The sequence below is a fragment of the Mercenaria mercenaria genome, chromosome 6 (genome assembly GCF_021730395.1).
Source record: "Mercenaria mercenaria strain notata chromosome 6, MADL_Memer_1, whole genome shotgun sequence".
In the NCBI taxonomy this organism is placed as follows: Eukaryota; Metazoa; Mollusca; class Bivalvia; order Venerida; family Veneridae; genus Mercenaria; species Mercenaria mercenaria.
In genome coordinates this window covers 19,802,513-19,815,659 of record NC_069366.1, presented here as the reverse complement: position 1 = coordinate 19,815,659, position 13,147 = coordinate 19,802,513, and the positions used below count along the sequence as shown (strand labels likewise).

The window sequence follows — 13,147 nt, the reverse complement described above, 5'->3', positions numbered from 1 at the left end:
TTCAAATAGACACCACATCTTAAATGAGTTATGCTAGAAACTTGAAAACAGAAAATATAAAAAAAATATCAGTTTCACCAATTCTTTTGTATGGATGTATATTTAATGATGTATTACTGGTACATGTTGTCAACGACTAGAAATGAAGTAAGTAACAGCATTGTAATGCTATTGCAATATCACTGTACAAAAATCACATTGTATACATATATCATTCCAAATTGATCATTTAGTTGCCTTCAACATAAACAGTCACTTCATTGTTGTACACACAAAGAGAGGTCACTTTAATTATTGTATCCTAGATCCGGGATGTTTTTTCTTCATTATTTGACATCTTTTATTACATCTTAGATATGTGAATATTTCTGTATTGTATTGAAATTGTGAAGTTAAGTTTGTATATCACAGAAATGTTAATATATTGTATATTATGCTTGCTTGCGGAATATTACAGTGTTTGGGACCGAGTCCCATCTGGATGCGTATGATCCGGAAAGTAAGTGAAAGTGCATTATGGGTAGTAGATACATATCTCCTTATTCTATTATTGTACAATGGGTGGAGCACTGATACACTTACACACGGCAATATGGTTTTCCTTGAAAAATATTGTTGGGGTTGCTATACTCTCTTCTATATACATTAGTTATTTCGAGTTATTATGGGTATATACATGGTAAGGGCATTTAGTACAGTTATGTAAACATTAACTTAACTAAGTCTCCATGTTAGTTTATATCCTGTTTATATAGTGCAGTCATTTTGGTATTGGGGTTAATTAACCTTTACCCTGCTAAATCTTCTAAAATGGACTGGTCTGTCATTCATTTTGGGCAGTACCATTTATTTTAGGACTTCTCAAGGCAATAACTAACAACAGCATACAAGCAATAGCACTTTATTCCAGGTCAACACTTCTATACAAACAAGTTATGCCAAAGATATCGAACAATATTGTATATCAAATTATCAGTAGTATATATTAGTGGCAGAAAAGGCCGCGTGATATCAGGCCCACTGACTGACGAGCAAGCAAGCGCATGTTTTCATCAATAAATTGACTTAAATAGCAACTGCGGACTGCGGGCTTGTGAAACTAGGAATTACGCTACGTAGTAATGGGCAAAACCTAGTTCACACTGTAAACGGACCTATCCGCTAACCAACATAGCGGTTAACACACTGAAAACTGACCTAGCTGTTAACAGACGACCTAGCGGTTAACAGACTTTAAATCAACATAGCGGTTAACAGACTTTAACCGACTTAGCGGTTAACACACACTTTGACCGACCTAGCTGTTAACACACTTTAAACCGACCTAGCGGTTAACACACTTTAACCGACCTAGCGGTTAACACAATTTAACTGACCTAGCGGTTAACACACTAAAGTGTTAACAGAGCTAGCGGTTAGCATCACTTTAACAACAGACAAGCAACCAATGGTTCGATATACTGTCAACCGACCTAGTGGAATACATCACTATAACAACAACATACAACCGTAAAAACAGTTGTTACACTTTCAACTGCCCTAGTAGCTTACATCACTACTGCTACAGGGAACCAACCAGTGTGTTGAAACATTATCCCCGTTTAGTTAAAATTATGAGAATAACACATTAACTAAATGTTTATTGGATATAGGCAAAAGCAGTTAGGATAAATTAAGTGTGTAGATGATAACCCAAACTACCTAAGGAGCATTGTGACCTTAGTCACCCATAGTATAGCAAGTTGAAATTTACAAGATCTCAATTATCACTGCAAAAACTGCCTTATTCACTCAAATATTAAACTGATTTAGACAAATTTAATGTAACTCGGGCAAATTTAGCATGTAGACGAAAAACCTAAACTACCTAAGGAGATTGTGACCACAGACACCCAAGTTACCAAAGACAAGGAGCATTGCGACCATAGTCACCCGTAGTATAGTAAGCTTAAATCTACAAGATTTCACATATCACTGAAATAAATTAGACTTGAATTGGATATGTGATGTTAATACACATGCTTACTCGATGTCAGTTGGAGATCCTCATCAACGCGACAGAATCCTATAAATTAAAGTATATAATAGGTTATTAAATCATTGCATTTATATGTTTTCGTTTTCTACTAAATACTGTACATTCAGAGGCAATGACAGAATCCTAAGAAATGTTTCCAATCATATAACTGAACAGAAACTTCAATATGTATTTTTCCACAAAAAGAGTAAATTGAGATTGATTTCATATTCAATAGTAACTTTCCTTTTTTAAAAATAGGATAAGGATAACATAACTGGCTATAGCCCATCTAAATATGGTCCTCCAACATGATGTAAAAAATTCATCCTAGATACATAACATAGACCGTGAAGTGAAAGACATGAATCAGAAAAAAGCATTATAAAAAACTTAGTTCTTTGTGGCATAACAGTAAATAGTGCAATGAACAGAGACTAAACATGGTAAAATTATGTACAAGTGTTATTTGTAATCCGCGCACTAAAACCCTAAAAACTCTTTGAGAGAAAAGTAGGAAAGCGTTGGATTACATGACCTGGATGACTATACAATTTATATAACAACAAAAGTACACCAGTTGTATTTACAAAACAATGACTGTTCAAATTCATATCGATCCAAGTTCATTGCACTATTTATGCAAGTTTCAACATGTAAAAAACAACAATGGCTAATTTACACCCAACAAAAAGTATCATTGCAACTGAACATTTCTGAAATGAATCATGGAATATATCTTTCACTCTGCTGAAAAAAGTACTTTGTGTTCCTGTTCAGACTATTGCTGAGACATCCATTGAATAATATTCTTCGATGTTAAAGGAGCTGGCCGCTTTTAGTTTCAATTTGCCCCAGTCTGTTGATAAAACTACATTTGAACAAACGTGCTTCCAGGCTTAAGTGTTTCTGTTACATATATTTAAATTTAGTGTTTTCTGTTCTATATATTATTGTTGTAAGTATTTAAGCACTAATTACACTTAATTGTCTTAAAGTAATGTATATAACTACAAGAGAGATATACTTATAATTATCCACTTGCTATTGTAATACTGTTCATCTTATTCACTGTCCTGTCGTGACCTTCTCAGCTTATGTCTTGCTAAGTGTGCCACTGCAGCTGATTCCCGGTTGCATGACTCCTAGTTTTGTTACAGGAAATTACTGTTTGCCTGTGACAAGGCCGGCCAGTAGACAAAGCAAGTCCAATTTGTACGCAAGTTTAAATATTCCAGAGTTTGTGAATCTTCCTGCTTTCTGATCAAATGACTCATCAGAAGGTAACTGATCAAATGACTCCTCATAAGGTACTTAAATGTTCATGTTAAAACCATTATTGTAACATTTGTAGCTGTTTATAGTTAGTCATTCTCCTTTCTAAACTTCATTACATTCAAGTTTCTATTCCACGAAGGCCTTGGATAAATTCGAATTATTCAGTCCACTTGACTGGGCCGCTTAGTTAATCTGGCTTGTATGTATATACATGTTCGACTGATGTCACATTATGACTTCAAATATTGTTTGTACTTGTTCCATTTTGCTTGGTATACCATTTGTGCTCCGTATATTGTTCATTTTTATTTACTGTCTGTACACAATGTTCCTTCCCTTTTACTGCATCGACAGCCTGCAAATATAATAAACTCCACCGGCAGTATACTACAAAACACATGGATAAAATTATAAGTAGCAAAAATTGTCACCATACATGTACCAGCTACACCACAAAAAACAAACTTGTATAACTGTTCTCTGTGAAACTTAACAACTTGACTATATAATTATGCTCCATCTATACAGAGAAATGTACCTGCCAAACGTCAGTAAACCAGAACCATTTAGAATAGATCAATTCTGCATCTTTTATATATATATATATTATAAGTAACAAATGGTGACATACTAGATATTCACTGACATGTACATTAACAACATGGCACCTAAACGGCATGGCACCTAAATGGGTGTGGTGGGTGGGATTTTGAAACCATTACATTTTCTGTTGGTTGTACACGTGCCGACAATTGAATGACCAGTGGTCACACACTAATGATCACTGTACGGAAAAAGCCGAGTGTATCCAAATACCAAACTTAGATTGGTAACCTTGGATACACACCAAGCTTGATACGCCAAAATAAACATTATTATTTCTTAATAAAATAATAAGAATTATTTTAGGACTTCTCAAGGCAATAACTAACAACAGCATACAAGCAATAGCACTTATTCCAGGTCAACACTTCTATACAAAAAAGTTATGCCAAAGATATCGAACAATTTGTATATCAAATTATCAGTAGTATATATTAGTGGCAGAAAAGGGCCCCGTGATATCAGGCCCACTGACTGACGAGCAAGCAAGCGCATGTTTTCATCAATAAATTGACTTAAATAGCAACTGCGGACTGCGGGCTTGTGAAACTAGGAATTACGCTACGTAGTAATGGGCAAAACCTAGTTCACACTGTAAACGGACCTATCCGCTAACCAACATAGCGGTAACACACTGAAAACTGACCTAGCTGTTAACAGACGACCTAGCGGTTAACAGACTTTAAATCAACATAGCGGTTAACAGACTTTAACCGACTTAGCGGTTAACACACACTTTGACCGACCTAGCTGTTAACACACTTTAAACCGACCTAGCGGTTAACACACTTTAACCGACCTAGCGGTTAACACAATTTAACTGACCTAGCGGTTAACACACTAAAGTGTCAACAGAGCTAGCGGTTAGCATCACTTTAACAACAGACAAGCAACCAATGGTTCGATATACTGTCAACCGACCTAGTGGAATACATCACTATAACAACAACAAACAACCATCAAAAGATTGTATCATTATCTCTGACTTATCCCACAAGAACATGCGCCTGCCTGCTCGCCCAGCCATAGAATTTTCCGCCACAATAAATTTGAAAAATTTATTCCCCCAAAATTCTAATGACCTCTACTACAAGCCTAATTTAAGTTGTCTTAGAAACCTGTAGTCCCTGACGACTTATCTTCAAGACATACTAATATACAGTGTATTTCATACGACGATGACTATTACATCTTTTACCGCACATTATCAGATCATCAGGTTTTTTACCGTTAGGGTAAAGTTAGTTATTTTGCCAATTTACTTGAACCTGCTGTTAGGGTGAAGTCAGTTATGTTGCCCATTTACTTGAACCTGTACTAACTGTATATATACTCATTATACCTTTTTTTTTTTTTTTTTTTTACAATGATACATTATGGATGTACTGACTGAAAATAAAAATTGTCTACCGCACAAATTAGGCCTTGAATATTTCTTGCGCTCCATTTCTGTTGTAATTTTCTGTTACTGGTCCTTTTTCATGCAAACAGTTAAAATTTAAGGAAGGCAATGATTCAATAATTCCTGTTAATTAATGCTCTTAGTCAAATCCATTTTATATATTTACCATTGATGGTGAAACAGTTTGTGTTTCAATAGTAAAACCATAATGCAGGCTTCAAGATCTGACCTGTCCACTACTATGCTATATTACAATCGTTGCCCTAATTCATTTATTTATTTTTTTAACACAACTGAAATATGGAAGGTCTGTTGTTTTTTTTTGTTTGTTTGTTTTTTATTATTATAAACAATTACGGACTCATAGCGTAAAAGACAAATTGAAAATATCGAAAACATTTACAGAATTTGTCATGAAAACTCACATGATTGCCACACTTAAAACATTAGCATTTCGAGCCTTACTCTTGTTTATGCTAACAAATATTATTATTTGTAGACTAGAATGATTATTGCCGACCAAAATATGTATATTAAATGCTAAAATTGGTTTCCCTAACTACTGGTCTAATCTGTTTTGGGACTATTTACCCTTGTCAAGAATATGATTTTAATCATATTTCGAATATTTAAATTGGTACACAGATTGAGATTTTATATGTTTCAACATTAGATTAATAAGTTTTCTGGTTTCCTCCATCTCCCTTAAAGCTTACCTTTTTCCAAAATAATATATCATTATTTAAGCTGCAGCTGACTTATTCCCATATAGGGTTTATTACCTTAATGCAACTGTTTTAAAGCCAAACATAGTTTGCCAATTTAACATACCTTCCTGAATGAAAACTTTTTCTTTTTTTTTTTAAATATTTCAGCTGGAATATATGCAACCATAATTAATGTTATCCACTTTTCTGTCCAATCAAGTGCAACCCATTTCCAGTGTTTTTATGTGCAGTCATGAAGAGTTTGTTTCCTCAGTAAGCAAATTTGTTAATACTTTATTATCCCGTTTACATGAATTGCAGCTACATGTATATTAAGCTAATTTGTAACATGGCAAACAATTTGGAAAGTCTTTTCAAGCTTCACTGTGAAAAACATTTCAGCTTCTTCCTGCTTTTATTGATAAATATGAAAATTGACCTGGGGAGCTACTTCGTTAAAGTTTAAAACCATGCCATCCAACTTGGCAGTCATAATATTATATGCACTGTACGCTAAAATATCTACCAAAGAAACATAAGAAACAAGTATCATGCTAAATATCTATTAATGCAGACATAATTACTGCGTGTAGGCAACTACCCATCCTATTTCCTAAAGACCGATTACAATGATTTAAGTGTACAATTCCCGACTTCAAATAAATTTATCTACAGCATTAAATTAACACATACAAAATTAAATTTTATGAGCTGTGTCAAGCTAAAAAGGCCCCTAATATAATTGATGTTGTTTATATAAATGACGTCACTTGGACGTTTCAACATGGCGGTCGCCTTTTTAAATTTGAGCGAATTCATGTAATATTATGGTGCCTCATTTCAGACAAGTACTTCGTTCAACCTTTTTTTTTTTTTTTTTTTATATATATATCTTCTCTAATCTTTTCAAAAACTTTTAATTGAACACTCCTTCAAAATGCTTGCTCCTCCATGTTTATGTCACGGAACAAATAGCGACCAAAGCATCATCGCATTCTATATTCCTTAAGATATTGCGATCTATTGATGACTTGTGCTAGTAGTCATTACAATCTCGATCTCCCCTATATGATTTAAGTTGACATCTGAAATTCCTATTTTATGTAAAGAAATGCATGTACTTATCAAGTATGCAATAATGTAGAAGTGTCATCAAATACTATAATGTCCCCTTTTGCATGATGTGGCTCATGTGAAATTATATTAGTATAAGCCGTTAAATTCTCTATCACATGATTTTACTAAAGGCCTAGGATATGCAGGATGTCTAATAAATTAAAATGCCTTACAGTTAAATTAGAAACTTCAATGTTGACATTTGTTGTACCTTCTGACCTTAGGCAGAGAACTGTGATTGGCGACATTTATATCAACAATCACTACAGTTTGTTACTTTAATATACTGTATATCAGAATTAATACACTGTATATCCATATTAACATTCTTTCTGCCTCGAGAAAGAGTATACCACTAACAATTACTTAAATGAAATTTAAATCCATACTTGCCTGGCAATTACACTGTTAAGTTAGTGTATTAAATTTAAACCATGTTAAAATATTTAGGTTATATCTTGGCTTGTATATAACAAGCGTGTGCGAGTTATTTGGCTGTGGTTTTTGTAATACACTGCAGTGAACAACAATTGTTGAGCCAAAACAACTTTTAATCGATACTACATTTACTTTAGATAAATAATAACATACTTATCTAATGATATAACCCATGCCTATCACTCCTAAGAACAATAATCGACATTTTTCCAACAGGCATTTACCAACGAGACTTCGCGTGTTTATCTGACATGCACGTTTTCGGATAGACATATTCGGACAACTCGACTTGAACGACAACTTGGCACACTTTCTCGGGCACGGACATTTACATTTAAGAGTGTGCATTTTGTCTAAATTGTTGCATGTAGAATAACTCTACTGAATGAATGTGTCACCAATGTAATAAATTGCTTACGACCCCCGAGAAAATAAGTCCCCTGAAAAATACGAAACGACGTTCATCATCAATTTCCAAAGTTTACCGAACAGTCACACTGAACTTTTACACCAAATGTATGTTTTATACAGCTTCGATAATCTTAACGATGTTATTTCTTGGTGCCATGCCATTTTCAGAACCTCAAATGAAATTTTACGAGTAAGAACAAACCAAATTTGCTAGGTTGAAATTACCTTTGAAATCCTCGTTTCCGCCTCCAGTATCCAGTTTCACGGTAATTTAAAGCGTTTTGTACAAATGCCAGACCAAGCTGAACATTATACTTGAAGCAAAATTACGATGTTGGCAGATATATTTTGAAACCATTACATTTTCTGTTGGTTGTACACGTGCCGACAATTGAATGACCAGTGGTCACACACTAATGATCACTGGTACGGAAAAAGCCGAGTGTATCCAAATACCAAACTTAGATTGGTAACCTTGGATACACACCAAGCTTGATACGCCAAAATAAACATTATTATTTCTTAATAAAATAATAAGAATTATTATTCAAAGGGGAACTCACTGAAAATTAACTGACTGAATAGTGAACAGTGCAGGTCATGATCTTGGTCTGCACTGGCTGCAAAGGCAAAACCACTTGCCACCAGCAGGCTAAAGGTTTACAAGCTTTACCCTACACATAAGCTATATCCAAGTAAGGGCAAGAATTAATATAATAGTAATTAAAAATTGATGTAACATTTGCTCAGTCTTCTTTGTCATTAAATTCCCAAGTGATAGCTCTGGCAAGAATTTTGACTTTGTGTACATGGAAATAAAAAACGTGAGAAACCAATGAAGCAATCGTTCTGTTATACTGCTTGTTACATAACGTATATGGTCTGAATAAACTTTCAAACTTTTCCATCTTTAACTACAACTATCCAGCTAGTTCTTATTTGAAGAAGGAATTTTAGAACAAATTAATGTAGATAAACAAGTCTTTCAAATGTTATTACCGGTATTATGTTTAGTCCTTCAGGATAATGGAGTCCGTTCAATGTTGCTTTTATCCTCGTAATTTGGTGTAAGGGATATTGCACGTGTCATTACTATGCACAAACAGTCTCAGTCAGACCGTGTTGCTATTGTTTTGCTTGGTGTTCTTAGCTTCCAAGTGATTTTTTAATACTGATTTGATTAAAAGTAAGAAGACAGTTTCTTATAGCAGCAATTTTAATCTGACAGAAGTGAGCACGAACATATTTAAATTGCTAGTTAATTTTAGTGTTTCATGAAATGTATACATATTTTGAGTCATTACTATAAACTTATAAACTCCCTTTGGTTGCCATGAACTAACACTACCCACGTAAGAGAACCTAACTAACACTAAGATAAGGCTATGAATTGAGCATGCATATTTTGATTTGTGTTTTTATTTGCATATTTCTGCTTGTAGCAGTTTCATGTTAGAATGTTGTGTTTATTTTTTTAGCTGATCAACATGTTAGGCATAGTGAGTGCTACTGCGTAAATTCTGCAATATCAATAACTGATATTGTGTGAAAACTGACATCGATCTAAAGAGTTGAACAATGTTACTGTTGATAACTTTTGAAGAAGAGGGGGTATATTGTTTTGCTCATTGTCTGTCTGTTGGTCATTGTCTGTTGGTTGGTCAAAGTCACTTGAAACAGAAAATGGTTTCTGATCAATAACTGGAGATTGATTTGGTTTACAGTATTCAAATTTCATAGAATTATTGCCTATGATTACTAAGATGACCCTTCTATGCTAGGGTTTAGTTGGTCAAAGGTCAAGGTCACAGTAAACAAAGTTACATAACCATTTACCTCTTACAGGCCATTATTTGGGGGCATATGTGTTCTGCAAACAGGTCTAATGTTTATAAATTGCTGGATACAATGAACGCTGACTTCATAAGTGCAGTGGTATACATTTATAATTATTATATATACATTTTAGCTTGATATAATGGCATTGTCAGCATTTCATTATTTTTCAGTAACTGAAAAATTTGGCTCTCTATGTCACTTTTCACGTAATTTCAGTTCAACAGATATAGTATGAGCCGTGCCATGGGAAAACCAACATTGTGGCTTTGGTACCAGCATGGATCAAGACCAGACTGCGCGCATGCAGGATCCATGCTGTTCGCTAACAGTTTCCCTAATTGCAGTAGGCTTTAAAAGCTAACAGCATGGATCCTGACCAGACTGTGCGGATGCGCAGGCTGGTCTGGATCCATGCTGGTCGCAAAGCCACTATGTTGGTTTTCCCATGGCACAGCTCATATAAGATGGCTTTTCAAAATATATATCATAAATATTTGTTGTGACTATTATACATATATATGTAAAATAACCATAACTGAATGGCATTTATAGGGGTTACAATACCGTATCACTCCTTTTAATGATATTATGTGAGGGATCTTTAACTGAAAGAAGTGATTCATTGTGAAAATGAAATAAACATTTGTTAATGAGATTTGTTGACATCTTAGAGAAAATATTTGACGAGGGAGACCACTGTAAGTATCAATTCAAGGATGAAAATTGACAGAAAGTTGCTTCTTGTCTAGATTTTATATGGAAGAAATATTCAGCTTAAATTTTGTTAGTATGGAGTAGATGCAGAAAATAAAATCTGTGATAATTACAACTTCATGAGTCGAATAAAAGATACACACCATTGATAAAAGTATGATGTAACGTCACTTAAAGTCTCCCATCCAATGTTTAAATTGGCTTATATTAAGTGGTCTGCAAACAACAGCATAAAGGTCAGGGATGACTATAGCTTAACAATGCTATTTACAACTAGTAGATGGAATTCTTCATTTACAAAAATAGCTTTGTTAGTTATTTATCTGAATTTATGATTTAATTTATTGATCTTTTGGATGGAAACTTTCTGTCATTTTTTAAAAAAAGCAACCATAGATGATATATGTACATAACCCAGGTTCCAATGTGCATGACAATTTCATGGTATTTGTTTATTTTTTTGTTGAGTAACTTGTGATAGAAACGTCCATGCTAGGAATAGAAAACCCCAGAGTCTTCATACATACCTGTGCAAACTAAACTGCGTGTTGCATATTAAATATAACAAAAGATCTATCTGATAATATATTTCTACACAATTATTTATTTGATATGCTTCTAAATAGCATGGCAAATCACTACCAATCTATGTAAATTTTGCTTGAAATTAAAATATATTGCTGGATGCATGTGATGTATAGGCAGAAGAAATACTCATTGAACTCTGACTAAGGAACAATTTCTCCTAAATGTTTACAGTGAACTTGCCTGAAGTCTACACAGAATTTTATCAAAATGTCAGTATGACATATTTAAATGGAGATAGTCTGTAACGTTTCTTAAGAAAGTGCTAAATATATTTTTGTAGAGCAACTTTTTCAACAAATATATTTCAAATTTGAAAACAAATATGTATAAATGAAACAATTTAAGTAAAGGAACTGAAGCATATGTTCAGGATTTACTGTATGTCTTAGACTTTTAGTAATGTCTTAACTTGTAAATGTATTTGAGAGTGTATATTTTGGCTTGACTCGTGTATACTCTATGAAGATAAATGCTTGTTGTAACTTTGTGTTATACCCGTAGCTTACATGTGTATGCTTAGAACATTATGAAATTTGCTCAGAAATACAGGACATATATTATATGGAAATACCCTGCATGTTGAATATCAGTCCTCCTATTTCTGTTTTTTTTTTATGATTTGGTATTTCATTAATTGTTTGTGATAAAATCAAATGAATATAAGTTTTGTCATGTTTAAAATATTCAGTTTGCTCACAAATAGCTATTGTTTAAATTTCGAAATCGTATATATGTGAGGGATGGTGATGGACGTTTTGAAGTGTTTATACTTGATATAAAATAATGCTCAATGTCACAAAATAATGCTTGGTGTCATGAAATAATGCTCAGTGTCAAAAATTCAATCTGCTGTTTTGAGTGTTGTTGCGAATCTAACTACTTCACTCTTAAAAGCTGAAAGCATGTAGCTTTGTGTCTAAATGAATTAAAAGTGCATGAGTATTACCTAAATTAGATTTGCATGGAAAATTTCATTTAAATTGCAATTTTTGTTCTCTTTTGTTTTGTAATATGAAGTTATTTTATTCATTTTGAAAGTTCTGTAAGTGTTTTTAGATTAAAAACAATTTTTTTCGTACTTTTGCAATTTATACCGTAGCTTAGTGGCTTCTAGTAATTATAAGGTAGGATTTCAGAGTGATAATAACATGTTTAAATGGAAAATTTATCATTTAGATCGTTATGATCATGAACCCGGAGACGACCATGCGGAGACAATTACTGGACTCAGTGCATGCTCACGGTTGAAGCTGTATGCATCAAGCAGCTTGGATGGTACTATCAGGATATGGAACGAGACAAATACTTTAGTCAGGTAGGCATTACTCCCCCTAAACCTTTCATATTTTGTTTTGCTCATATTTGTCATTGACACTTTGGTTTCCAGTCAGCAGCTAGAGAATGCTTTGACCTACAGTGCTGCAACTTAATAGGTTGACTGTCCTATAGTTTTTAGGGTTAGTAGGTCAAATGTCAAAGGTCAAGGTGTGTCACAGTGACTGTCAGACAGAAAACAGTTTTTTCTCTCTAACTGAGCATTCTTGAGCCTACAATGGTCAGATTTCAAAGACTGGTTGTCTGTTGTCAGCAGATGACTCGTATAGTATTTAGGGTCAGTAGGTCAAAGATCAAGGGCTGAAGCAGCCATCGAACTGGAAGGGGATTCTGTTCAGTAATTGGAGGAGGCTTGGGCCTTCATTGCTCAACCTTCATAGAATGATTAGATGACATGTATAATTTTGGAGGTCAAAGGTCAATGTGAAATTGACCTCAAAACTGAAAAACATTTTTTGCTCAATAACAGGAGAAGGCTTGGGCTTATATTGGTCAATTTTGGTAGGATGATTGTCAGTAGATGATCCTTTCAATTTTGGGGTTAGCAAGACAAAGGACACTATGAACTTCACACTGAAAACAGTTTCTGATCAGTGTCTGGAAAATGATTTGGTTTACAGTAGACAATCCTCAGGATGGTTGCCTGTGGTTAGTATATGGCCTATAGTATTTTTGTGGTGTGAGGGTTTAAAGACTAAA

General features: G+C 34.0%; 1 protein-coding gene across 6 annotated transcripts in view; it reads left to right on the top strand.

The window, feature by feature from the left end:
* The window catches only part of LOC123549468 (WD repeat-containing protein 97-like), a 60,568-nt gene that overhangs the window by 22,284 nt on the left and 25,137 nt on the right, over positions 1-13,147 (top strand). For 3 of the 6 annotated variants that reach the window (XM_053545318.1, XM_053545314.1, XM_045337592.2), the window contains exons 15-16: positions 458-499; positions 12,290-12,428. In XM_053545318.1, coding sequence (XP_053401293.1) covers positions 458-499; positions 12,290-12,428 — 181 coding nt within the window. Of the gene's footprint in view, positions 1-457; positions 500-9,450; positions 9,472-10,482; positions 10,510-12,289; positions 12,429-13,147 lie in introns of all 6 variants that reach the window. The other 3 variants (XM_053545315.1, XM_053545316.1, XM_053545317.1) reach the window with 3 other exon arrangements.